Below are 27957 nucleotides of genomic sequence, written 5' to 3' on the forward strand. Positions count from 1 at the left end.
CCCGCGAGGCGCACGCAGCGCCAGTCTGGGAAGCGCGCAGGACGCGGACGCCGAAGGAATGCAAACGACGGCGGATTGCGGCGGGAGAAAGGCGCGCGCTGCTGGTGGTTCTGGCAGCGGAGGATCGGGCGCGGGAGTGAAAGGCGGAGAGGTAGGGCAGGGCGCCGGGAAGGCGCGCAGGGCTGGCGGGGGCAGGCGGGGGAGCGCGCACAGACCCGCGGGTTGCCTCGCTTGCGCCCTGGCCGGGTCGCACGCCGGCAGGGCGCTCTCTCGCGGCGAGGCGGGAGCCCAGCCGGGGGTCCTGCGGGTGGGGAGGGGGCGGTGGGCGCCCAAGAAGCCCCGGGCGGAGGGGCGGGTGCGCAAGGGACAGGGATCTGCCTGGGTGGGCAGAAGGAGAGCGCCAGCCAAGAAAGTTTTATGCACCTATGTATGCATCGGATCTAACCTAGAAGTCTGGCTCTCGACGGGCAAATGATGGGCGTCTTAAATTTGCTGCAGGCAGTCGAGGGATATCGAATTTGCCGGGTCTGTTTTGGTCGCGTGAAGCTCCCCAAATCGTTCTTCTTTGCTGTGTCCCCAAACAGGAGGATCCACCATTTGCTGAATTGTTTGTGTGCCTGTGAATATGTAAGGTTTCACTGAGCTGTTTTTGTTGTTGCTGAACACATGCGAGACTTGCCTGTTGTGCTTCTGTAGTAGAGCTCCTGCTATGCTGTTTCTCTGCTTGCTGCACCAAGCTGGCTAGTCGTCCAGGCTTGTATTACTCCACCAACAAGTTCTTTTCTGTCTCCCCACCCCTCGTCTGAACCCTTTTTATCCATCCATCAGTTTGTCCAGCCATTTTCTGGATTCTTTCAGCCCCACATGCTCCCCTTCCCATGGCATGCTCATGTGCTGCCTCCGTAAAAATGCCTTTCCTCTTCATCTAATGCTTCATCATTTTCAGTCTTCATCAATATTGTGCACCAACCCTCATCCCTCCATTCATATCTATGCACCACATCCAGATCCACCCTTTGCACACACTCCCCTCCCATGCCTCCATCCTTATCCATTCATGCCTATTTATATCACTTCATATCCATCTATGCAGCCTCAGGTCTGACTGCCACAAAATGAGACGGTACACATGCACGTCCACATTTCATTTGTATGCAAACACATGTTATTTACACCACAGATTCAAGTGTACCTCCAATGTACGTACATGCAGATTTTCAAAATCTCGTGTACTGGCATACATACATGCAATCATATTCATGCAGTGTTTGATAATGCATCTGCATCTCCCTTGCATTGCAGTCTTCACATACAGCCCCCCAGTGCTTTTTCCTGGGGGGGGGCTGCTGGGGTATGCATACCCCTAAACATCTTGTGAATCTAAGTTTGGCCTCATTGAGGGGCAGTATTTCAATATGAGGAGGGAAATGAGAGTACCTCCTAAACATTTTTTTTTTAAAAAAAAGCACTGCAGCCCCCAGTTCCACAGACATCATTTGGGACTTCACACACACGTTTCTAGCTCGCTGTGATCGTAATATGATGCACGATTTATGCAAACATTATGCTTTCCACTCAAATTTCCCAGTATGTTGGCAACATTCATTGCATGCCAAACATTACACTCCCCCAGCATATACCTCCATCATTCATTAAAAAAACAAGAGCAGTTGAATACACAGTCATCCCCCATCACAATCAGACACATTGGTCCTCACATGTAGATCCAATGCACATTCAGTCCCAGTCAGCTATATAACCAAGATGTAACTGAGTGTTTTATAACGACCACAATACTCAGGTAAACAAGGGGAGAATGTGGTATAATTATGGACAGAATATCAGATGGAGTGGAAAGACCTGCTGTTAATCTCAATGCCTTGGGCAATTTATTTCCAGCATTTTGTGAAAGTTAATCCTCACAGGCTTGTTGTGCAGATAAAAGGGGGTAACGATCCCAGCTATGCTGCCCTAAGATCCTTGAAGGAAGATACAAATGTGACAGTTAAATAAGAACAGTTTGCTAACACACAAATATGTGCGCGCACACACCCGCCTCTTTAAACACCCTGGTTGGCAACGCAGTCCCTGATTTAAACATTCTCTTCTGTACACACATTTCAGCATAATTGGTGTGTATGCACATGGCACCTGAGGCACAAAATCCACATCCTTCCTAATTCTGCCCCCCACTATATGTGTGTGTGTGTGTGTGTGTGTACACACACACACACACACACACACACACACACACACACAGTCTGAAAAGGGAAAAGGTTTTACATATTCCCACTCACTGTGTAGTCACCTTGTTTTAGTGAAAGGCACCCATGCAGATTTGATGGCAGCAGCAGCAGCAGATTTTTAAAATAATAGTTAAGAACACTCTGTCCATTCTGGCTGGTGATAGGTGAGGGGTTGTGGAGGGGTGAGGGACTTCTGTGCCACAAAGACCTCTTGCAGGGGGAGCAGTGGCCTGAGGTCTTTGTGCCACAGGCCACCTTGCAGGCCACCTCCACCCCTCCCTGGCCAGCATTAGGTTCTGTGAGAGAACCAGGATAGCCATGGGTACGGGTGGAAGGCTGGCTTTGTCCCCCCCCCAAGTGTGACACTTCCCCTCACTTCTATCAGTGGTATACTTGGGAGTGTTCCTTGCCTTTTAGTGACTCCAACCATGGAGGACCAAAGTAGATGAAATAGCACCAGATCTGTGATTGGTACAGGCACTGCCCAAATCCCATCAGATTTCCTTATTGAAATTGCCGTATCTGCAGCTACAATTTGCCCCCCCCCCAATAAAACACATCTGGGCACCCTTGTGGTGTGACAGCCCCAGTCTGATTTTTATCCCCACTTTCAGAACTGCTATTTAAAACCCCGAACAATCTCTGCCTATTAATAAAGAAAACATCTGTGCTGGCCCTGAGAATCAAGCTTACCCTTCGTTGCCTTAGCCCATCTAATTGGTTCTGTTTTTTGATCAACACAATGCCAGGTCTGGGGGTGGCTTTTTTCAAGCCCCAATTGTAATGTCAGCCTCCACACTCCTACGTTTTTTATTTCTTCAGTAAACTTTTCTGCCACCACTCAGGCAACACTCTCTCAAAGTGGCTTATAAGCACCACTAAAATAATATTAGTTTGATAATAATAATAATAATAATAATAATAATAATAATAATAATAATCCAGTTATGAAACTAAAAAGAGCTGCAGTTTAAAAGGCCAGCAAAACACTTTTTGTAAAACTCAAGATGGAAACAAATCATTTTTAAAGGATATTTAAAAGTCACATGGATGTGGTATTTTATGTTCCTTTGGTCTTTTTCTTCTTACTTCTTTCGTTTATTTTGTGGTTAAGTGAGTGTATCTTATTGTTTTGTTTGTTTGTTTGTAAGTACACCTAAATAAAACATTTAATTAAAAAATAAAAATAAAAGTTAACAAATACTTCCTCTGAGAGATAGTTTCAGAGATATGGGGCCACCACGGAAAAGGCCCTGTCTGTAGGCTGGGAAGTGGGGCCTCTGAGACTTATCTTAAGGCTTGAGCAGGTTCATATGGACTGCTGGGGAAGTTGATGCTACTCTCTGCCATCTGCAACCCCAGTTTGGATGTTTGTTGGTTCAGTCAGTGTTATGTACTGAGTTGAATAGGATCCAAACTGCAGCAGTCTGATTGGTCCTAGAACAATAGGATCCAAAAGGCAGCAGTCTGATTGGTCCTAGAACAATAGGAATCAGAATGCAGCAGTCTGATTGGTCCTAGAACAATGCAGCAGTATGATTGGTTGGCAGGAACTACCCAATCATGCTCCAGATAGAAGTGAATCCACAACCTGATTGGCTTACAGTAGAATTCCGGAATTAGCCAATCATGTGCAGCCCATTGTGTAAATAATGTATATAAAGCAGATACTTTGAGGGGACTTTCATTCATTCCTCCTCACCACTATGAGCTGAATAAAGAGCATGAAATCACTTCGCGACTCTGAGTATATTTCAGTCAGGAAGGAAGTGTAGGCACAGTTACACTCCTACCCCAAGCCTGTCCTACCACCAAGCAGCCACCATAGGCAGTTGGATGTTTGGAGGAATTGAGGTTGGCGGAGTGAGAGACAGACAGCTCAGATCCATGGGCCTCTTCATCTCAGTGCAGCTTGCACAGGCAAACTTCACGCTGGATTGCAAATTAAGGGGAGGGGGGGGTCTGTCTTTTCAGTTGCCTTCTTCGAACACCCCAGGTGTGTTGGGTTGGCCCTGACCATGTGCCTGCTTTTCTGCACAATCCAAAATGTGTAGTGATTGTCTTTGGCAGAGGAAAGGGGCAACCCACATATTCTTCTTGGGATTTTTCAATGTTTTTAACCACCTCTATGTCCCATATCCCTTCTGTTCCCAGGCATTGGGGCAGACTACACCAATTAGAAAGCACCCTGAGGCCTAGCAGAGATGACACTTTTTAAAAATAAAGAAGTAGTAAAAGCAAAGGGAAAAGAGATATCCTGGATGTATATTTTATACATTACTGTTAAACACCTTGACCAAATTCTATCTTCTTGATAGCTCTTCTGTTCCTTAGGTATATTTTGCCAATCTGTCCCCATAAAAGTGGCCAGATTCTGTAACAAAGTTGACACCCTCTAGCAGCAACTGTTTCACAGTTAAGGGGGGCGTGCGCTCCAGCAGAGCATCACATGCACGCGCACACACGCACACACACATGTGTATAACATGCAGAGTCCTAAAAGTGATCAGTGGTCTACAAGTGTGGAGATGGAACTTTGTTCACGTAGTAACATTTTCTCTGTCTCTTATCACTTAAGCAAAAATTACCTCTTGAAACAACAGGCCAACCACACATCTGGATTTATTTATTTTTAGTTGGTGAACCTTTTAGCTGGCTGTGGCACAGCTCCCATTCATTTCAAACTCAACTTCTCTCATTCTGGAAATTAATAAAAGGAAACCATCTTTCCAAATACTTACTGTACATAAATTTTGTCTGCCATTTCCTGTACATAATCTGTCTTCATCTTTTTGCATAGCTATTATTTTATTGTCAATTATCTTTTGCTGTTGCTGCCACATACTGCAACTAGTTGCTGCTATAATGTATGGCATTAATTTCTCATTTTCAACTTCTGCATAACCCTACATATTTATTAGAGGAGGGGGAAGCAATGGTCCTATATTTACAAAATACTTGGTTTTTCTTTGTTCAGGTCTTTAGCCTAGGGTTTCCAGCTGGCCCCTGGAAGAAACAATGCCCAGCAGCCTGGTCTTGCTCCTCTGCAATTTAGCAGTCATGAGATCTGCAGAAATGAGCAAGCAATGCTTTTCACAGCATATTACTTGTTGATGTCTGCAGGAACTAATAGCACAGGTGCAAGGGCAAATAAAGAAGTAGTCAACCCTGTCTTTATGTGGCCTGTTGCTACACAGTGATGGGGGAGAAGAGACTACAAACTCTTCAGGATGAAATGGCTATTCTCTGTCCCCCACCACTTTTGCTTATGTGACCATAACAGCAGTTGAATGGCCTCCTAAATAGGAGATGAATCCCAAACACAATCAGCATTCTTTTTGTGTTGGACAGCTACTCATTACGAAAGAAAGAAAGAAAGAAAGAAAGAAAGAAAGAACTTTGCATAAAAATGTGCACATCCTAATTTATATAAAAGGTAAAGGGACCCCTGACCATTAGGTCCAGTTGTGAACAACTCTGGGGTTGTGGTGCTCATCTCACTTTACTGGCCGAGGGAGCCGGCATACAGTTTCCGGGTCATGTGGCTAGCATGACTAAGCCGCTTCTGGTGAACCAGAGCAACGCACGGAAACGCCATTTACCTTCCCGTCAGAGCAGTACCTATTTATCTACTTGCACTTTGTGCTTTCGAACTGCTAGGTTGGCAGGAGCTGGGACCGAGCAACGGGAGCTCACACCGTCACGGGGATTCGAACCGCTGACCTTTTGATCAGCAAGCCCTAGGCTCTGTGGTTTAGACCACTAATTTATATATGTACATGCAAATTTGGAAATAATGATGACAATAGAAATGAAAATATAATAAATCTCACCATAGTGGGGAAGACTTGTGGGCATGCTCCGTCTGCTTTCCAGGTGCTGCAGATGGACAACTTCAAGGCCCTCTCCATACTCTCTTCTAAGGGCTCTTTATCTTTAAACCACTCGGACCAGAAAGCTGTTCAAGTGGAGGACACCTTCAAATACAGAGGCATGTTCTCTGAAAGCTTTTCAAATAGGGGATGGTCTTCTGTAAAGTAAGACACATGAGCACCCTATTTATATACTCTGGCCTCCTAAACCAGCCCTAACCCCAACTGCTAGGAGTGAAGGAATATCAGGGATTACTTACGCAGACCCCTTACTTACCCCATAGATGCATACTGTGCTGTTGCTCTTCCGCTTGGACCCAAAACTGCTTGCACTCTTGAGGAGTGGGGTGTGTGTGTGAGACTCCTCTTCTGACATTTCCAGAAATTCTTCCCTATGTATCAACCTAGAGGGCCCCTCAAGGGGGTTAGACTAGATGACCCTCGGGATCCCTTCCAACCCTACAGTTCTATGATTCCCCCGGTGGATTCCATGCCTGGCACCAGGTCAGGGCTAGGCATGACGGGACCCAGAAACTGCTGCTCATCAGGTTGGACCAAAACGTTTTGCTGAACGAGGCAAAGCAGCAAATGGCACACACCCACCCATAAGCCAAGATGCATATAGGACCCACGCAGTGGCGGAGCTAGCCACTCGGGCACCCGGAGTGGTGCATATGCTATGCACCTGGGGGCAGGGCGATCCGCCCAGGGGGCATTTTGTCACGCACACCCTGGGATGACACCCGGGGCATACCGCCCCCACCGCCCCCCTTCCTACACCCCTGGGCCCAAGGCAAACTATTTTTGCACCTGAGGGAGAAAATCTTACAACTGCCTTTTTCTTCCCTCGACAGTAGAAATACGCAAATCAATTAAATTAATTAGAACAAAATAACAATTTGCTGCCCTTTCATGGTACCCCAAACCAGCTGCTTGAGAACACCAGTGGACAGAAAGGGATCAAAGCAGGAAGGGGAGTTTAGGGCAGAGATATTAAGAATGTTTGCGGAGATAAGGGAGAGTGAGAAAAATGTAGAATGTAAGCTAGAACAAGTAGAGCACAGAATTGGGGAGGTAGATAAGAAGTTAGATGAAACAGTTAATGAACTAAAGAGTCAACTCAAAGAGGTATTCAGGAGGACACAGTCAGTGGAGGAAGGGATGAAAAAGACCAGAGCAGAACTAAAGGAAGTAAGACGTGAGGAGGAGAAAATTAAAGCTGAGATACTGGATTTGAACAAGAGCCAAGAGGATATGAAAGATTGGATTGCTTTGAATGAACTCAGACAGAGGGAGGCTAACCTTAGGATGAGAGGTATACCTGAAGTTCAGGGAGAAAACATAAAAGAGAAATTAATAACAGAATTAGCCCTTTGGTTGGAAACATCACCAGAAGAGGTAGAAAGGGCGGTGCAATCGGCTTTCAGACTAAAAACTAAGCCTCCAGGGAACAAAAAATTTGTAGGAGACTGCCTGATAATATTCAAAGACAGGGAAATAAGAAACAGAATTCTCTCTAAAAACAGAGAGAAAAGGTTAAACATTGAAGGAAACAACATAATAATTTTTAAAGACATTCCTGTCAGGCTTTTAAAACGTAGAGATTCCTACAAAGAATTGGTACAGATACTTAAAAGAAATAACATTGTGTTCAAATGGGAGTTTCCTGAAGGCATTTCCTTTACATATAGGAGCAAGAGACAAAAATTGACAAATCCAGGAGAAACAGATAAATTCTTAAGGAAATACAAAGAACTTAAACCACAAAAGGAAAAGGGTAAAGACGGGGGAATAGGATCGGAAGGAGTTCTGGAGGGGGAGACGGGAAGTTCGGGGGGGGAGGAGGGAGAGGGGGGAGGGACGGGGGAGGAAGCGTAAGAGGAAGGTCAAAAGGAAATTATAGCTGTTCACTTTTCTTTTTTCTCCCTACAAATTAAATCACAATGGTGTTAAAGGTATACAGTTGGAATGTTAATGGGATGAATGACAGGGGAAAGAGGAATCGAATTGAACATATCTTGAAGAAGGAAAGTCTGGATGTTATCTGTCTCCAAGAGACACATATTGCGAGAAAGCACAAAAGGATTCTGATTAATCAAAGATTGGGGAACGAGTTTGTATCCTCAGACCAGAAGAAAAAAAGGGGGGTGGTGATTTATATAAAAAAACAAATTGAAGCGAAACAGTTATTTAAAGACGAGGAAGGAAGGATAATAGCAGTAAAAATAAATTGGCAGGGAGAAAAGATAATAATAGTGGGAATATATGCTCCCAATGATAACAAGTCAGAGTTCTATGGGAGATTGGAAGAAAAGTTGTATGACTATGCCGATGAGAAAATTATACTATTGGGAGACATGAACGGAGTGACGTCGTTAGAAATGGACAGATTGAGGGACACAAAGGGTAGAGAAGGGAAGTTACCTAGAGCGTTTTTTTCCCTTATCCAAAATTGCAATTTGGTAGACATTTGGAGATTCAATCATCCCATGGAAGAACAATATACCTACCACTCGGAACCCAATGATTCATCATCAAGATTGGATCAGATGTGGATTTCGAAAGAGATAACTACTAGAGCGGTACGGGTGGAGATTCAGGTTAGAACAATTTCAGACCACAATCCATTAATTATGGAACTAAGAGGGCAGGAAAGCAGATCAAATAGATGGAAACTTAAAGATTACTTATTGGACGACCAAGAGGTAGTAGAAAAAGCCCAAACCAGATTAAAAGAATATTTTGAGGACAATTTAGACAACAACACAAAATTGAAGGTGGTGTGGGACGCGGGTAAGGCGGTGATGCGGGGTTTTTTTATCCAGCAGAGCGCAATCAAGAATAAAAAGAGAGAAAAAGGGAAAAAAGAAATTATACAACAACTGGCAGAGAATGAGCAGAAATTAACTCAAAACCCAAAAAATAAGAAAATAAAAGAGAACATAAAAATTTTACAATCACAATACACAATGCTGGTAAATAGAGAGATAGAATGGAAAATCAAAAGACTGAGACAGAGGAGTTTCGAACATGCCAACAAAACGGGAAAGCTACTATCCTGGCAACTGAAAAAAAGGAAGGAACAGAATACGATAAACAGGATAGTGGTGGAAGGAGAAGAGATAAACAAACCTAAGGAAATAAGGAGAGCTTTTTTGGATTTCTATGGAGAGCTCTTTAGAAATACTGGAAAGAATAGGACCAGAAAAATAGAGAGATATTTAACGATTAAGAACATCAATAAGATCCCCCCAGCAGATAAAGAGAAATTAAATGCCCCAATTGAGATAGAGGAAATCAAAGCAATAATAACAGATTTAAAAAACGGGAAAGCCCCAGGCCCAGATGGGTTTAGTAGTAGATATTATAAAGAAATGGCACCGGTTCTACTGACTCCACTACAAGAAGTAATGAACAACATTCTTAATGAAAGAGAAATACCGGAGACGTGGAAGGAGGCGCTGATTACATTAATCCCAAAACAAGATTCAGATTTAGAACAAATTAAAAATTACAGACCTATTTCCCTATTAAATATAGATTATAAGATCTTCGCGGGAGTCCTTGCAAGAAGATACAAGGCCATCTTAGTAAAAAATATCCACAGAGACCAAGCCGGCTTTCTGCCGGGTAGGCAAATGAAAGATAATATAAGAAACATTATTAATATAATAGAATATTTAACAGAAAGATGCGACAAACAAGGCATATTGTTATTCGTGGACGCTGAGAAGGCGTTTGACAACGTAAACTGGGAATTTTTGCTGAGACAACTGGAACACATGGAAGTAGGTACTGAATTTTACAACGGGATAAAAGCAATCTACACGGAACAAAGGGCAAAATTGTTGATAAACAATGTGGAGACAGAAGAAATAACAGTAACTAAAGGAACAAGACAGGGATGCCCACTGTCCCCACTGTTATTTATAACGATATTAGAAGTACTACTAAACTCCATCAGAGATAATAAAGGAATAAAAGGAATCAGGGTCGGCCATCACGAACACAAAACTAAAGTCTTCGCAGACGATCTGGTTGTAACAATGGAAGACCCACTGGATTCAATAAAAGAGGTACTTAGAGAATTTGACCAATTTGGGGAAGTAGCGGGCTTCAAATTAAACAAAAGGAAAACAAAAATAATAGCTAAGAATATGAAATTAGACAAATTGGAGGAATTACAAAGAGAAGCAGAAATAGAAGTGACAAAAAAGCTGAAATATTTAGGGGTATGGATAACACCAAAAAATATAGACTTATTTAAAAACAACTATGAAACTGTATGGAAAGGGGTCAAGAAGGATATAGAAACGTGGGGTCGGCTCAAATTGCTATTCTGGGGAAGAATAGCTACAATTAAAATGTCGGTACTGCCAAGAATCCTATTTCTTTTTCAAAATATCCCGATCATTAAAGATATAAAGATATTTAAAACCTGGCACAAAGAAATTTCTAGATACATCTGGCAGGGGAGGAAGCCGAGAGTAAAATTTAAATTATTAACGGATATAAAAGAGAGGGGAGGCTTTGCTCTCCCAGACCTAAAATTATATTACGAGGCATCCTGCTTATGCTGGGTCAAAACATGGATAAAACTGGAAGATACGGAAGTGTTAGACCTAGAGGGCCACGACAATAGATCAGGGTGGCATGCCTATCTGTGGCATGGGAGGAAGAAAGGACATAAGGGATTCGGGAATCATATATTTAGAGGTCCCCTGATAGAGGTTTGGGAAAGATATAAGGATGTGTTAGAACCCAAAACACCCCAATGGCTGTCTCCATTAGAGGTTATGTCGGTTAAAAAGACCAACATGAGAGCCAATTGGGCAACTTACGAACAACTCCTAATGAAGGCGGAAGGAAAGTGGAAAATGAGGCCGTTTGAGCAGGTCAAATCCCAAGTATATGACTGGCTACATTATCATCAGATAAACGATATGTTTAAGAAAGACGTTAAAGGCAAAGGATATGCTGACAAAAAGTCCAGATTCCAATCTGAGATTTTGGAGAATAACATAAAAACTCTATCCAAAATGTATAAACAACTATTAGATTGGAATTTAGGTGACGAGGAGGTTAAGGCGGTAATGACACACTGGGCTAAAGATTTTGGCCGTAACATTTATTTTGAAGAGTGGGAAAAACTTTGGAAACATCACCTCAATTTCACGGCCTGTGTGTCACTAAAAGAGAACTTAATGAAAATGTTCTACCGCTGGTATCTGACCCCGGTAAAATTAGCCAGAATGTACGGATCTTGCAACAAATGTTGGAAGTGCAAAGTAAGGGAAGGGACTTTCTACCACATGTGGTGGGAATGCCAAAAGGTCAAAGAGTTCTGGGAAAGCATACACAATGAAATAAAGAAAATGTTAAGATATACTTTTGCTAAAAGACCAGAGGCGTTCTTACTAGGTTTGGTAGGAAAGGAGATAAAAAAGAAGGACTGCAAACTGTTCCAATATGCTATAACGGCAGCAAGGGTGTTGATAGCCAAAAACTGGAAACAAGAGAGTTTGCCGACTATAGAGGAATGGAGAGCCAAACTACTAGATTATGTGGAGATGGACAGGATGTCAGGAAAAGTTAGATATAAAAAAGATCAGAGGTTTGTCAAAGATTGGGAAAGTTTTACGGAATATCTGAAAAGCTTAACTGATGAACAGATAACACTAGTGGGTTTCAAAGGTGCTCTGTAGAAGCAAAGGGTAATGCCTATGGAAAAAGGAAGAATGAGAGTGACTTATGGCACTACATACAAAGGAATGCGGATTTATTTATTTTTTTGTTATTATGGACGATTCGTGGAATGGCAGAAGGAAGTCCTTTTTATTTTCTCTGTAAAAAACAAGAGTATTGATATAATTTGATCTGTATTTTGATTTTTACAAATTAATAAAAATTATGCAAGGAAAAAGAGATGGCTGCTTTGCTTTGTCTAATGGTAGGGCCAGCAGTGGATTTTGGGGACCATTCAGGATGGCAGAGTGGGAGGCAGCTGGTTCTCTTCCAGGGATCCCAAGTGCCCAATGTCGCCTGGGAGACCTCCCATCTCGTTCATTTCAGAAAAGCTCAAACGGAGAACTTCTGAGTGGATCACAGCCAAATTAATACATCTGTATGCGGAGCAGGGGAGCTGTTTGGAATTTCTGCCACAGGCATCAAAGTGTCTTGACCTGGCTCTGCACTGGGCCCTACATTCGACAAATGTTTTATATCTCATGACAGAGGAATGATCTCTGAAGTTTCCGGCCGAAGAAGCCGTGGGAATGAGCTGACCCCATTTCAGTGATCTGTTTTGTGTGTGTGTTCCTTCCGACATCTCTGGGCCTAGCTATTCCTGCGCTGCCCGTCTGCAGCCGTCCGCAATGCCGCTCGGGAAAGGCTGGAAGAAAAAGGTTGAGGACATCACCAGCGTCTACGACATCAAAGAGAAGCTGGGCACGTGAGTGAACCGACAACGGCTAATGGAAGACCTGTGCGGGGCACTCTGTGCCATGTGGGTCCTGCCAACCACACCCAGTTGGGAACTGAGGCTTCCTGGCACTCGTCATTCCTTGATTTTAAAGCCTCCTTTTGCTTCCCATGTTCTGAGCTGCCCCTTCTCTGCTGCCACAGCAGACTTCCTTAACCTGGTGCCCTCCAGAACTTTTGGACCACAAATCCCATCAGCCCCAGATGGCAAAGCAACATCCTCTCTTCCTCCCACCCACCTTAACATCATTTTCTCCCTCTGCTCCCAGCCCAATCCCTGGCCAACTGATCTGAACCTACAGGGCTTCTCTCATGGGGATAAACTTTGGTTTTGCTCTGCCATTCCTCAAAGCCCTTCTCCTTAACTTCAGTTGACAAATCAGTCCTCATTTTAAACGTTGTCAACATAAGCAAAATTAGCCTTTCCCATGGGCAGTGGTGCCCTTAGGTAATTTTAGATTTCAGACCTCATGGTCTTAAGGGTGGAGCTATTCGGATGGGTAAGGCTGACCACTTATTTTGGAATTTTTAAAGGCAGCTCTGCTGTGTTTGGGCACCTGAGCAGAGCCCTGTAGGGCTGCCCCAAAATCCTGTCCTGATGGCACCACTGGGCAGAGAAGGTGATAGGGGTGGCTGTGTGCTATGCTGGCAGCTCACACCTTACCTTCCTAGTTCCAAGCCCAACATGATGCCTCCCTCAATCTGCCACTCTCAACCTGCCCTTCTCTTAGCCCCCTGGTCCTGCCCCATCTCCTCTGCTGCTCTAGAAGGGGCACCTGTTCCCCACTGCAGGGCGTCTCTTTCTGCAGAGACACCCCAGGAATGGCGCAGCCTGATGCACTTCATTTGCATGCTGTCATCCTATTGGCTGAACGGGGGGGGTGCTCTCACACATGTCTGACGTGTATGGGACAATAATAGACCAAGAGACCAGGGAATCAGAAGTGGGGGAGTGAGAATAGCCACAAAGTTAACTCTTCCCTAACTGAGTGTACAAATCTCTCTCCCTCCCCACTTTTGGGGTTTTCAGTGCAGTTAGAATGTGGAGTAGAATGGGGTAGAAATAGGTGCCATTTCAGGAGAGGCATGTAATCTGGAACATGACTCAACTCACCCCCTGCCCACCACTCCACAAAAAAACACTTATTCTGCCTGAGCAGGGGAAGCCGCAGGCCTGGGTCCACACATGCATACTCGTCAGCTGTTTTCTCTGTAGCATCCAGTGATTGCAAGGGAACTGGCATGTTGCTAGATGTCGGTTTAGAAACCCTTTCGCTGGAGGCAGCTCACACATTTATCTAAGGACCATCAGATCATGAAACGTCAAGCAGTAAACAGAGCTGTGCAAATCTGTTCCCCATGTGATGAAGAAGCAGGATCCCGCTGTGAGCACTTGCAGTAACAAAAAGTTATTCCCCTTGTGCATTTTGGTAACACTTGGGTCATTTGCCCTATTAAAAGGAACCCACATCTGATTTAACTTACTAGTGAAATTCTTAACTGTTTTTGCTGTTGTTCCCAGCACCAGTACGATGCAAGCTGAGGGTTTTTTTTGGACTGGGAACAAGCGAATGCTAAGGGTTTCCTGTGAGAAAGTGAGAGAGACAATCTGTGACATTTAAAAGCTGGTTCGCTATTTTGCATCTTTTAGGCTGGAATCCTGTAACCACTTTCCTGGGAATAAGTCTCGCTGATCCAACTCAGTGAAACTCACTTCTGGGTAAACATGCATATAGGATTGGGTTGTCAAGGGCTACTGCAGCTGTTTTGATTATCCCACCATCCCTGGCCAGACCATAATGGCTGCCTGCATCTTTACTGAAAATATTATAGCCAGTGGTGCAGTTAGGTAAATTTAGACTCTGGATTTTATGTTTTTATGAGGAACACCTTTTTAGGGTAAAGCGTGGCACATGGGAAAACAGCTCTGTGGCATTGAGGGAGGTGCACGTGTGTGTGTGTGCGTGCAGACAGGTGGGTTTATTTTGCCTCTCTCTGATCCTCCTGCTGCCCTTTTCTGACAGAGGGGCCTTTTCAGAGGTGGTCTTGGCACAGGAGCATGGATCCCAACGCCTTGTAGCTCTCAAATGTATTCCCAAGAAAGCTCTGCGGGGCAAGGAAGCAGCAGTGGAGAATGAAATTGCTGTTCTCAAAAAGTAAGTAACTGTGTGTGTGTGTGTGTGTGTGTGTGTGTGTGAGAGAGAGAGAGAGAGAGAGAGAGAGAGAGAGAGATACCTAGATATATTCATGTTCCTTCTGGAATATAAAATGCATCCTCAGAATTCAACTCTGTTCAACCAATGGTGATAATGTTAGTTTTATTATGTGCCTCAAAGCATGTACAGAGAACCTTTCCCTGAGTGACTAAAATCTAGTCCCTACAGATCTGGGATTGGAGATCTAGGATCTCCCACTTTTGGGTCAGAGAATGTGGCTTTCAGTTAGACCCCCAAGCATTTCCTATACACCGGGTCTCTTGGTTTTTGAGCAACTAACCACAGGTTCAACATCTTGCAATATTGTTTATAAATTGCATTTATTTCTTAACTTTCCTCCAAGGAGCTCGGGTTCTTTTCCCCCTCCATCCCAGGTGGGTTAGGCTGAGAGGCAGTGACTGGCCAAGGTCACCTCGCTCACTTTGTGGCCGAGTGGGGATTTGAATTAGGGTCTAGCTTGTCATGCAAGCTAAATCTGTTGAAATTCCCTCTTCTACACCCATGTTAAAGATTCAGGGGGAGCCCTTTCCTCTTTGGCATCTGAGCCACCCTAATTTGAATTTGGGTCTCCCCAGTCCAAGTCCAGCTGGACTCACCACGGCACTCTCAAGCCTTGCATGTAGACCCTTGACTGTATTATGTTCTAGACACAAGCCTGTCTCACAGCCAGGGGAGAAGCCAGGGTTTTCTGACTCAAGCCTACTCTTCCATCTCTTAGTTTCTGTTTAATCTCACTGGCACTGCAGGATTCAGCATGAGAACATTGTGGCTCTGGAGGACATTTATGAGAGCCCCACTCACCTGTACCTGACCATGCAGCTGTGAGTAGAAGTCCCTTGTGCTATTCATTTGGGTCTGGGTCGGGGGTGTCCCCAGGGTGTCTTGGAGATGGCTAGTCCTTTCTGAATTGGCTGGGAGTGGCAGGTGTGACACTGGGTTAGGTAGTTCAAGGGCTGATGGAGCACATGCAGCTACAGGTATTTAGTAGTGCTGCAGATGAGAGCTAAGGGGCTACGGTCAGGGCTTAATGCAGAAGCCGGCCTTTGGAGAGAGACCTGACGACGGGAGAGAGGAAGGGCTGTGTTGGAGGTTCTCGGCCCATTAGGATTGCTTAAGCCAGGCATGTCCAAAGTCCATTTCGGGGGCCTAATCCGGCCTGCTGGTCAATTTAATCTGGCCCCCATGGCAGTAATGCAAAAAATAGCTAAAAAACTTTGGGGTAAAATCCTTAAAAAAGCTCAACAACATTGATCGGCCCTCATGCATGTTCACTTCATCAAATCTGGCCCTCTTTGAAGTAAGTTTGGGCACCCCTGGCTTAAGCGTCTCAGAATATACCAGTCTTGACTTGTTATTGGGGAAGGGCAGGCAAAATCTGCAAAAGAAACTATTGCAGAAGGTAATTTTGGTAGGGGGAGTTAGATGATAGAACACCTGGATCTGGGCTGGCCCAAGACATTCTGTTGCTTTATATAAAAGACAAGATCACTTATCTCCCTCCCAATCCGTGCATTTCATGTAAGGGAGTTAACTGGACCTGCAGTTTAATATTTGGGCACCATCTGCACTGCACATTTAAAGCCACATCGCTACTTTGAGCAGTCATGGCTTCCCCCAAAGAATCATGGGAATGGTAGTTTGTTAAGGGTGCCAAGTGTTGTCAGGAGGCCCCCCCATCTCCCACACAGAGCTATAATTCCCAATATGGCTTAACAATCAATCCCTCTTCCCAAGAAACTCAGGGAATTGCAGCTTTGTGAGGGGAACAGGGGCCTCCTGCTTGAAATGTAGATGGGCCTGGAGGTAAGCCACCTGTCTCTGGTTTGCAGCGTGACAGGAGGAGAGCTCTTTGACCGCATCATTGAGCGGGGCTACTACACCGAAAAGGATGCCAGCCAGCTCATCCGGCAGGTGCTGGAGGCAGTGAACTACCTGCACGATCTGGGCATTGTTCATCGGGATCTCAAGGTGAGAGCACAGAGGGCCCTGGGATGGTCTGGGGCAGGAGTGGGGGTGCTATGCATGATGTCAGGTGTGGGGTTGGTGAGCATGTGGTCTCTTGGGTGCCAGACGAAGACATTTTAATCTTCTCAGGCTTTGAAACTGAATTTTTTTAATCCACTTAGTTTTAAACCTGTTGTGTATAGCTAGTGACATTGTATATTTTCTGTGTTGTTTTATTCTCTGCTGCTGATTTGTTTTCTGTCCTTTTGCTGTGTTTTAAAGTGTTATTGTTTGCAACCAGCCCAGAGAGCTTGGCTGTTGGGTGGAATTCAAGTGCTACTAATAAATGAATAAAGCAGGGAGGGAGGAAAGGCTACAGTCACTGCTCACACTTCCATAGGAATTCATTTTCACTCCTGGGGGGCCTTCAGAACTTGTGAGCCACCAAGCCGAATGCAGCACATGAGCCACATAGGCCTGCCGGCCAGGTCACATTCCTCTCACTATTTTCTGCACCTGCGGGTGAACTGCAAAAATGGGAGGTTCATTGGAGAACTTGGATGGATTGCACTCGGCTTGATAGGCCTGCGCAAGTTGTGCATTTGGTGGGTTAGAGTAGCAGGTGGTGCGAGGGGCCTCTGTTATTTCTCAAGCTGATGGAGAAAGAAGTTGCGTGGGGACAGTCCTTGGTTCACATGCTAGTTGGGTTTAGTGGCAAAAACCAGATTTAGATTGGGGAGATTCAAATCCCTCCTCACCCATGAAGCCCACTGGCTGAACTCTTGGTACAACTGCCTCATGTTTTTGCTTGAGGAATCTAATATTTATAGATAGAATTGTAGAGTTGGAAGGGATCCCGAGGATCATTTAGTCCAACCCCCTGCAATGCAGGAATCTCAATAAAGCATCCCTGACAGATGGCCATCCAATCTCTGCTTGAAAACCTCCAAGGAAGGAGAGTCCACAGCCTTCTGTTCCACTGTCAAAGAACTTTTGCCATCAGAAAGTTCTTCCTGGAATCTCCTTTCCTGTAACTTGGTTTGTGTCCTACCCTCTGGAGCAGGAGAAAGAAGCTTGCAGATAATAATAATAATAATAATAATAATAATAATAATAATAATATATTATTTGTACCCCGCCCATCTGGCTGGGTTTCCCCAGCCACTCTGGGTGGCTTTCAACAAAGATTAAAAATAACTTCCCTAAACAGGGCTGCCTTCAGAAGTCTTCTAAATGTCAGGGAGTTGTTTATCTCTTTGACATCTGATGGGAGGGTGTTCCACAGGGCGGGTGCCACTACTGAGAAGGCTCTCTGTCTGGTTCCCTGTAGCTTTGCTTCTTGCAGTGAGGGCATTGTAGGCGCCAGAAGGCCCTCAGCGCTGGACCTCAGCGTCTGGGCAGAACTATGGTGGTGGAGACGCTCCTTCAGGAGGAGCTGGCAAAGAGCCCCTTCAGGGACTGGCTGGCTACAGAGTTCATGGGGGATTCAATAGTGCAGTGCAGCCCAGTGAGCCTGAAGGAAGTGCCTGTCAGCTGATGATGGACACTGACTTCAAGCTATGGTTTTTGCTGGGTTTGGGCTGGCTAGGGAACTTTGTAGTGAAACTGATCCCAGTTGGTTTGCTCTCACCAGCTCTCTGGTGGTAACAAGAAGCCTCTCCAGCCATTGTACAATTGGAAGTGCACTTTAAGGCTCCCAGCTGTGCACTGGGAGCCATGTCTCCAGTTGCCCCTCACCTGTGATCAGATGTTATGCCTGGTGTGCAGCCAGCCGCTGGCCATGGTTTGGGGGGAAAGGGCTCAGGCCAAAGTCGGCCAGTGGGATGGACAGTCAGCCATGTTTTACTATTTTGTTTGTCGCCCTGGGCTCCTTTGAAAGGAAGGTGTGTCTGCCAGTCCATCAGTTGGGTTGCATAGGGGAAAGGAGAAACGGAACTAATATGCAGGTAACCCAATTTTGTGCTACACCCCAAACAGCCTGAAAACCTTCTCTATGCTACTCCGTTTGAAGATGCCAAGATTATGATTACAGACTTTGGGCTGTCCAAGATTGAAGCTGATGGAATCATGTCCACAGCTTGTGGTACCCCTGGCTACGTGGGTGAGTGTGGCATGGGGGAGGTGGGCATTGTAAGCTGAGTGGGAGCAGTGAGATGGAGGGTGCCTCTGCAACTAAAAGGGGAAATTCATCTGCTTTTAGCCTTTCTTCATGTAATTATGACAAGCTGCAAAAATGGTCTGGTTGGCTGCTCTTTCTAGGGCAGATAATATACAGATGGATGCCTGAAGTATGGATGTTGTGGGGTTTGTGGAGGGATTGAGGTAACAAAGTATACATAAGCAAAACACTGTTCCATTGGCAGAGCTTCCAAAAATACTGCCCATGTGTATAGACATAATCTTGAGGTGAAGAATTCTCTATGCTAAAATGATAACCTGAATTCTACAATCTATATAAAATTATGTAACCTTTTTTCTGCTGCTACTATTCACTGAGGATATTGCAAGCAACAATTTCAGGGCACGGAGGCTGTACCCATGAACCCAGGCCAGTGGCATAGTGTGTGGGGTGCCAGGGGTGCTGTTGCCCCAGCCACACAATCGGGTGGGGACATGAACAAGGCTACCCCTTCGCAGAGATCTCTGTCTTGCCCCCCGTGCCCCGTCCCTGCCTGGCACACGAGTGCCTACCTAGAGGCAGTGGGGGGCCAAGGTGCATTGAGGATGCCCTTCACCCTCCGCACCCCAGTCCCACACTTGCCTGCCATGCGTGCGCACACACCCGCCCTAGGTGCTGGCAAACACTGCTACGCCACTGCCCCTGGCAATCTTACACCCATGGCTTTTGAATCTTTGCCAGTCATTAGGTTTACACTTCCATGCATGTTTTTCATAAGTATTCATGCTGCTGCCTTTTAATTAATTACCAGACAAAAGCTGAGGTTTCCAGGTGGCAAATTTGGAGGTGTTTCTGTGCCCCTACAGAATGTCAGCATACACACAACCCTGTTTTGTAATCCCTCAGATTCTCCCAACTGGAGTGATTCAGAAGTGGGTGGGTTGGGGGTGACCTGCCCTTAATTGTGCAGGGTCGCAGTGCTACATGAGCACACAGGGGTGAATTGTGAACAGGTACAGTCGACAACAGAGGCCTAGTATGACGCTTGGCAGCAGGCAGGCAATGTTCTTGGATATTGCCGACAGGGTGAAAGGCTGCTCTGAATTTCGGGAGAGGCTCCTGGGCTCAGATCTGGGCGGGGTGGCAGGGAGAGCCCTGCTGTCTGTCACAGAAGGAACTCTGCCCCTTAATTCTAACTCTGTGGCGGTCAGGTTGCATTTGCTCAGAGAAAGTAATTCCGTATGCACTTGGGGTAACATTATTTGTACAAAAGAGGGAGCATAGTCACGAATGGGAGGGTTCTACTAAGTTAGAGGAAGCGGGGTCTGCAAGAACAACAGCACCTTTCAATAAACATTTTGTGGGAGGGGGGCCTGTGTGTGCTGCTACACTGTCAGGGAGGGATGCACAACCTGCAGCACTCCAGGCGTTTCTGGGCTACACCTCCCATCATCCCTGATCACCGGCTATGCTGGCTGGGGCTGATGGCAGTTGTAGTCCAGAAACGTCTGGAGGGCTGCAGGTTGTGCCCCCCTGCTAAAAGAGGTGGAATTGAAGATGGGGCACACATCAAAGCCCCATGCCCTGCCCTCACTCTTGCCCATTGTGTCCTCTACAGCCCCTGAGATCCTGGAGCAGAAACCGTACGGAAAAGCCGTGGACTCCTGGGCGCTTGGCGTCATCTCCTACATCTTGTGCGTATCTTACTCTCCCTTCTCTTGCATGTCACCACGGGTAGCGGCCTCTGTGCAGGCCTTTGATTCCGTGCCTTTTGCTGCTCTCTGCAGGCTCTGCGGTTATCCCCCTTTCTATGATGAGAACGACTCTGAGCTTTTCAACCAGATCCTGAAAGCTGAGTATGAGTTTGATTCTCCCTACTGGGATGATATCTCTGAGTCAGGTGAGTGGAAGCGGGAGGAGGGCCGGGTGGGGGGCATAGGGAGGGCCAAAAAAAGAGAGAAAACACATACTCCAAAAAGTGGACAAACACTCATTTATGAAAACTGGGAAATAATTAGCATAATTTACAGGGAAACACAACAGAGCCAACCTGCTCTGTCCAGGGAGGTATTGCCCGAAACCAGATGTTAATAACTCATCTTATATTGTTGTGAGGTTTACCAAAATAAATCAGTCCCTCATGTTTTAACTTCAGTCTTTATGGGAAATTAGATACAAGACAGACAGAGGGCCATCTTGTAGGATCTCTCTATGGAGACACCACGGAGATGTATCTGAGCTGTTACTTCAAAGCTGCAAGAGTCCTGTGGGTGTTTCAGTCCAGACTATTTATATATTATGACAACATAGCAGCTAGTCAAAAAGCAGCAGCATAAATCTTGGTGCTATTAAACTTGGAACCCCCAGGAGGCTTCAAAGAGGGCAGTAAGAAAATGAAGAGGAGGAAGATAGCATTGCATTGGTGAAGGAGTTTCCATGCTAAGCAAAAAAGCAAAGCCTCGCCGTGGGATTTGGGTTCATTGCAAGGCAGTGGCAGCTGGCAGACCCGGCCGTGGTGCGACAACTAGGCAGGACCAGTGGACAGCTGCCAGATGCCACATGGAACTGTTGAGAAACATGGAAAACCAAAGGCAGGAATGAAATGATTATGAAGGAAAAATAAAAGCGTGAGAAGGGAGTGGGGCAGTATGAAAATACTTTAAGCTGAGCTTGAAATAATTGCTCTCAGCAGAAAGTCAGGGGATGTACTGATTGTGAATGAAGTAGTCTGAGCGCCCCAAACATTTGCAGCTGCATGTGGTTTTGAAAGTGGCATTAACTGTGACCCTGCCTGCCCGTAGCCTTAGGAGCACAGGTGATCATGAATGCACAATAAAAAGGGCAGCTGGAGGTGTCCATAGAATGGTGATCTACATAAAGGAAATGTCTCAGTGGATAACTTTTTTAGAGGATCCACTTCAGGCAAGATCGTAGACCGTGAAAACCATCTTACTTTGGCCAGCCTTCCTCTGCATCCAGTTTAGGAAGCGCGATAATTTTTACTTCAATGAGTTTATTTTGTTAGAAACTTATTAGGAGACCCCAAATGGAAGAATTTTGTTGATTAGAGAGACATTGGAAAGGGAACAGTATACATTTGCCTCACTGTATGCCCCAAATAGTAAACAAAAACAATTCATAATCAAAATGCTTAAGAAATTGATTAAGTTTTCAAAAGCGGAAGTAATGTTGGCCAGAAGCCTAAATTGAAGTTTATTACAGTGGTACCTTGGGTTACATACGCTTCAGGTTACCGACTCCGTTAACCCAGAAATATTACCTCGGGTTAAGAACTTTGCTTCAGGATGAGAACAGAAATTGTGCAGCGGTGGCACAGTGGCAGTGGGAGGCCCCATTAGCTAAAGTAGTGCTTCAGGTTAAGAACAGTTTCAGGTTAAGTATGGACCTCCAAAATGAATTAAGTACTTAACCCGAGGTACCACTGTATATGGTTAGAACAAATAAAAATAGAAATATTGTAAACAAATGAAACACTGAAAAACTCCCCCACCCAGTTACAGTAAAATAACCTGTTGGAGAAAAAGACGTGGGTGGAATCTTTCTTCCTTAAGTGGTGGATATCTGTGTGGAGTGAGAGGTTTGTATGGAAGAGTATTACAATAACTGTCTGAGGGGGTAAAAATGTAGATGCAGGGCTACTTTGTCACTGGGAACCAGGGCTCCATCTTAACAGTAAGCTTTTCAGATAATTGGCAATTGTTGTCCATTGCCAACAACAAAAGGCAACAGCATCACTATTGTTCCCTGCACTTTTCCTCAGCCTACCACATTAACCGACAAAATGGTGGTTCAGCAACCAAGAAAGCGAGTGTAGCCATGCCAAGGGCATGTGCCCCTTGGGTTGCCAGGGAGACACTTCAGGCAACAACCTTTTGATTAAATCGTGAGGCTTGCCCCTTTGTTTCCACACAGCCAAAGATTTTATCCGACACCTTCTAGAACGGGACACTGAGAAGCGATTCACCTGTGAGCAGGCCCTGCAGCACCCCTGGTAAGTCCCACCTGAGGGGGGGGGGGGGTCCTGCAAAGGTCTTGGTGGGAAGGGGAAGGAAATAATTTTGCCCACTGCTGGCATTTCTGTTTGTCCCAGAACATTGTGTGGTGAAGAGTTTGGGAGATAACGACAAAGATACATACATTATACAGCATTAGAACAATACGGTGTTTTGTTTCATGAGCCAAGCTGCCCCTATTTTTGGCGTTCCCATATTATCAGCAATGGCCCTTTAGTGAGTGTGTGTATGTGTAACACACACCCACACCCCTTTGGGAAAGGGAAAGATGGTGTGGAGAGCAGCAGTGAGGAGGGGAAGCACTCTAACCCTTCCTCTTTCTTCTCCCTAAATTCTCCGTTCTCGTGGCTTTTCTGCCAATGGACTAAAAATGCATTTTGGGCTAGGGAGGGGCCAGCTGGTAAGGGAATATGAAGTGAAGAGCAGCGGGAAGAAGGTTAAGCACTTCCTCGTCCACTCAGAATGTTCCTTACCAAGCTTTGCTTTTCTTCAAAACAGTGGTGAGGCTCCACTAGATCAATTTGATTGTAACAGGAAGGAAAACAAGAGATCACACTTCTGCCGGGTTCCCCCCAACTTTTGGGGGCCGGGCGCATGTATGATATCACGTGGCAGAGGAGGCTCACTGGCGCCTGTTGCAGTAAGCGCCTGTTGCTTACTGGGGCCTTGAAATTTTGGGGGGGGGCCTTGGCCCTGGCCCCAAATGGCGCCCCTGTTCTGTAGTTATATGTGTATTGCTTTGATTCCACAACCTTCTGTATTCTGTTGGAGCTTAGGCCCACCTGCAGGCCTAGTATTGAGTACTTTAATTCAGTACCGTATGTGGTCTCTGAAAATTGTTCTGTCTGGAATGAAATAGGTAGCAAGATTGCACACCAAAGCCTCATGATAAATCCTACTTTTCTGCTCTGTGCCATCTCTTTCACAGTTTATATGTGTACAGTACCATTACATGTGAATATGAAGTGACCAGAAAGTGCATCAGTTGAGCTAGACCAGTCCCAGACCATTGATGACACCAAGGCAAAATAATCTAACAAAAGATAATTAGCCTGCCTGTTATGTATTTCAGGATCTCTGGGGACACGGCTTTGGAGAAAGATATTCATGGCTCTGTGTGTGAGCAGATCCAGAAAAACTTTGCTCGCAGTCAATGGAAGGTAAAGAGGCATGTTTAACTTTAACCCAAGCTGGAGAAGGGTTTGCACTCTTTCTGCAGTGCTTAGGTAATTTAAAGGAAGTGGTTCTAGGGTCCCTTCAAAGCTCTGCTCCACACCTGATAACAGGTGTAGGATGGGGTTTTTGTGACATGGCCAGAATGAACTTGTGGGCCTCATTAAGAGCATGACCTGCAATAATAATAATAATAATAATAATAATAATAATAATAATAATAATAATAAATTATTATAACAGAATAAAATTTCAAACATTTAATACTTCCCTATACAGGGCTGCCTTCAGATGTCTTCTAAAAGTTGCATAGTTATTTATCTCCTTGGCATCTGACGGGAGGGCTTTCCACAGTGCGGGCCCCACTACCAAGTTTCCCACCACTGCAGAAGAGTTTCCCCTGCTAATTTCTACAGACCAAGCTGCTGCTTCGGGCCGGGCAGTTTTCTGTTAAGCTGGCAACCTTTTTCACACTTCCATTCTTACAGCGAGCATTCAATGCCACATCCTTCTTGCGGCACATCACCAAGCATGGACCTGGTGCGGAGGGCGAGGAAATTGGAGAGGCCACTTCTGGAGCGCATCATGGGAAATGGTGACCAGAGAGGTGCGTGTGATAGAAGAGCATTTTGCCAGCTGGGGGCTGCTGGGGGCTGGGGGGGGCAGATCTCTCACTTCTTTCTGCTCACTGCCCCGTACTCCTTACCAGTCGCTGGATATGCAGAAATTAAGCAAAGGCGGCTTCTCTTAGCGTGGAAGCTAAGCAAGCGAGGCCTTTCCTTTTATTTCTGCTTGTCAGTGTTATTTTAAAAGCACCGGGGCAGGAATGTAATCAGAAGCTATGCAGTTGTGGGGAGGGACTAAGCCTGAGAGCCATACTCACAAGACCACCCTTGCTGCTCTCTGCCCGCTTGGCCTGCGTTTTGCAACGGAGCGTCAGGGGGAGATGAGTTGAAGGGCATCATGCAGAAGAGGGTGGACTCTCCTTCCTCGGAGGTTTTTAAGGTGATGGCCATCTGTCAGGGCTTCTTTAGCCGCAATTCCCGTATTGCAGTGGGTTGGACTAGATGACCCTCGTGGTCCCTCCCAACTCTACAATTCTGTGAAAAACTCCAGCCTTTCTCAACCTTGGGTCCCCAGATGTTTTTGGCCTACATCTCCCATCATCCCTGACCACTGGTCCTGTGAGCTAGGGATCATGGGAGTTGTAGGCCAGAAACATCTGGGGACCCAAGGTTGAGAACCACTGTAAGGGGTACATTGCCCCCATCGGTAGGTTTTTCTGCTTCCTGCTCATTGGTTTTGTGGCATGATTAGAGCCCGGGAGGGGGGAATGAGGTGGGGGAATGGCCGTGGCAGTGATACGCAGGAGGGATCCACTAGGGCACGGCTAACTCAGCTGAATTGTGCACAGAGAGCGAGAGAGCGATTTGGTTCACTCTACAGGCTGCTCTCTGAGAGTGACTGCTCCTAGGGACTGCTAGCAACCCAGCCTAGTCCTGGCTGCCATGTTTCATTATTGCAAGCACAGTGCACAAGGAAACCTAGTAGCTGGGACTAAGGCATGGGCAGCATACAGAAATAGGCTGCAGGGCAAATAGCAATGGGAAGGACGGGAAGTCTCAGTGGGTGCAAGAAGGTCTAATCCAGGACCAGGGCTCCAGAAGATGCTTTGTCCTGGTAGTCCTGGAAGGGCGGGGACTTATTATCACAGAAATGGCCTGTCTTTAACCCATTTCTTGCCACCCGCAGGTGCCTGGAGAGCCTGGGCCGCTGCCCTTTGCATGAGCTACCCTCCTGCATGCGGCTTCACAGCCATGATGCTGCGCCAGTACCCTCACCCAAGAGGTGGGCGTGCCCTTTCATTTCCTGCTCCCCCTTCTGGGGACATCTCTGCCCTGAGGGGCCCAGGAGTCACGTCAAGTCAGCCACTGTCCAGCCTGCTTTTAGCAGGGTCTGAAGTTGCCCTGCTGCCTGGGACCAAAGCCCGCCTCCCCCTTAAGGCTGGTGAAGCCCTCACAACCCTGCTGTGTTACGCACCACACCTTCTTCCATGTTGGCTGTAGAGCCCAGCGAGAGCCCTGGATGGCTTTGGGTGGGGGAGAGAATGCTGTGTTGGTGGAGGGGCTGAAAAAGACACCCTTCCCTATAACCTGTTGGAGGGATTCCAAGATGGATTTGAGACTCTTTCTCCTCCCCGTGAGAGCAACAACATGGTAGCTGCCGAGCAGAGAAGATCTGGTGGAGCAGAAGGACCTCACGGTAGCTGTGTGGGAATAGTGGAATGGGAAATAGTAAAGAAGCAGCCGCCAGGAATCCTGAGACAGGGAGGTGCCATTTGATAGACATTGGAGGGACCTCGGGAGTTGGGCTCCAGAAGGTGAAGACAGATGTAACATTTAAAAGACGGATGCTGGTGGTTTGTAGCAGCCTCACTGTCTCCAAACTAACTTATACTTTTCTGTCACGGGGTGCACATTTTGGGGTGGGGATTCTGGAGGGTTTTTTCTTAGCATGGTTCAGTTTGAACCAGGGAGAAGTCAGCTGTGATGAGCACCAATTCACATGTACCCAGGATATCTCCAACTTATACCTCCACATTCTGAAGCAGTTTTGTAGCCATTTAAAACAAAAACACCTTGAGGTTGTGTTTCCTTTTTTTAAGATGAAGGAAGGACACATCTAAGCCACAAGTAACAAAACCGTAAGAGGCAGAGAGGTCTGCTTCACGCACAAGGCATGGGGCAAGGATGTGGGGTTGACACATTGCCTTGCAGTAGGAAGCCACTGGCCAATCCAGCATTTGACTTGTTGGCACGTCTGCAGCATGAGTTGCTAAGCTGGCGCTGCCCTGTGGGGCAAGAGCCTGCTCTGAGAATGCTGCGTCTGTCTTTACCTCTTGCTGATTAGTGTTTTGTTTTTCAGTTGGGCCAGTTAGACAAGGTGTTGGTGGATTCTAGGGAAAGAGAGAGTCAGCTGGGACCAGCCAGGAGCAGCCAAGGCCTCCTGGATTCATCAGGTGCTCTGCTTTATGTTCACAGATCCGTCGCTACTTGCCCCTCTCCCCAGGGAAGAACTGGGCTCCATAGGACAGTTGCAGTCCGAAATAAAGTTGCTTCCTTGAGTGCAGCTCAGGGGTGCCCCACATGGCGGGGGGATGGGCTATCCCCTAATGTTCCCCAAAAGATATTGGTGGGGAAAGCAGGGGGGTCAGCAAGGTCAGTTGCCCTCCTCCTCTATTCCACACCCCCTACCACCTGCCCTTGTATTCCTGTCAGACTGAACATTTGCTTTGCCGTGTTGCTCAGAGCTGGAGATTGTTCTTGTGGTTCTTGTGGGGACTGGTGGGGGGTTGTTTCCGTCATGCTTCCCCTTCCCACACGTGTCAATAAATGAAAACTGTAACACCGTACAAGAATGGTCGTCCTTTCTGTGTGAAGCCGGGCCTCTTCTCTCCCATCCACAGGTTATAAGAAGCAGAGATGCCTACCTAGAATGTTGCCCTCCCACAGAATCGGCGGCACTGCTTCACATATTATTTCCCTGACTTGTTTCTACCAAATAATGAGAACAGTTCTCTTCCACACATTCGAATTGAACGCTGTCTCTCCCACTTCCCAGTTTGTGCTCCTGGTGAATTATTGTTAGGCTAGAGGCCCCCATCTTTCTGCTACTGCTTCCCATGTCAGGGACTACTTCTACTGGGCTGGACGGTCACTTTGAGGTTACAGCAGAGAGCGGGTCAACCCTGTTCCCCTCCTCGTGCCCTGCTGGCTGCTGTTGATGAGTCCTGTGTCCACACCCACTGTCACTGCCAGCTAGACCCACAGTTCTGCCTCTTCACTGGTAAATGGTGGGAGTGGATTTGGCCCT

At 46.2% G+C, this 27957-nt stretch overlaps 1 protein-coding gene across 1 annotated transcript; it reads left to right on the forward strand.

The window, feature by feature from the left end:
- Positions 1-27489, forward strand: PNCK (pregnancy up-regulated nonubiquitous CaM kinase). The gene is made up of 12 exons (XM_053370656.1): positions 1-151; positions 12353-12569; positions 14623-14754; positions 15561-15635; positions 16644-16782; positions 18736-18859; positions 20496-20571; positions 20665-20777; positions 22811-22889; positions 23984-24071; positions 24573-24691; positions 25837-27489. The coding sequence occupies exons 2-11, from the start codon at positions 12493-12495 to the stop codon at positions 24681-24683; spliced, it is 1014 nt and encodes a 337-aa protein (XP_053226631.1). The 5' UTR covers positions 1-151; positions 12353-12492; the 3' UTR covers positions 24684-24691; positions 25837-27489.
- Positions 27490-27957: the final 468 nt, after the last annotated feature.

This window comes from Podarcis raffonei, chromosome 17, assembly GCF_027172205.1.
Source record: "Podarcis raffonei isolate rPodRaf1 chromosome 17, rPodRaf1.pri, whole genome shotgun sequence".
NCBI lineage: Eukaryota > Metazoa > Chordata > Lepidosauria > Squamata > Lacertidae > Podarcis > Podarcis raffonei.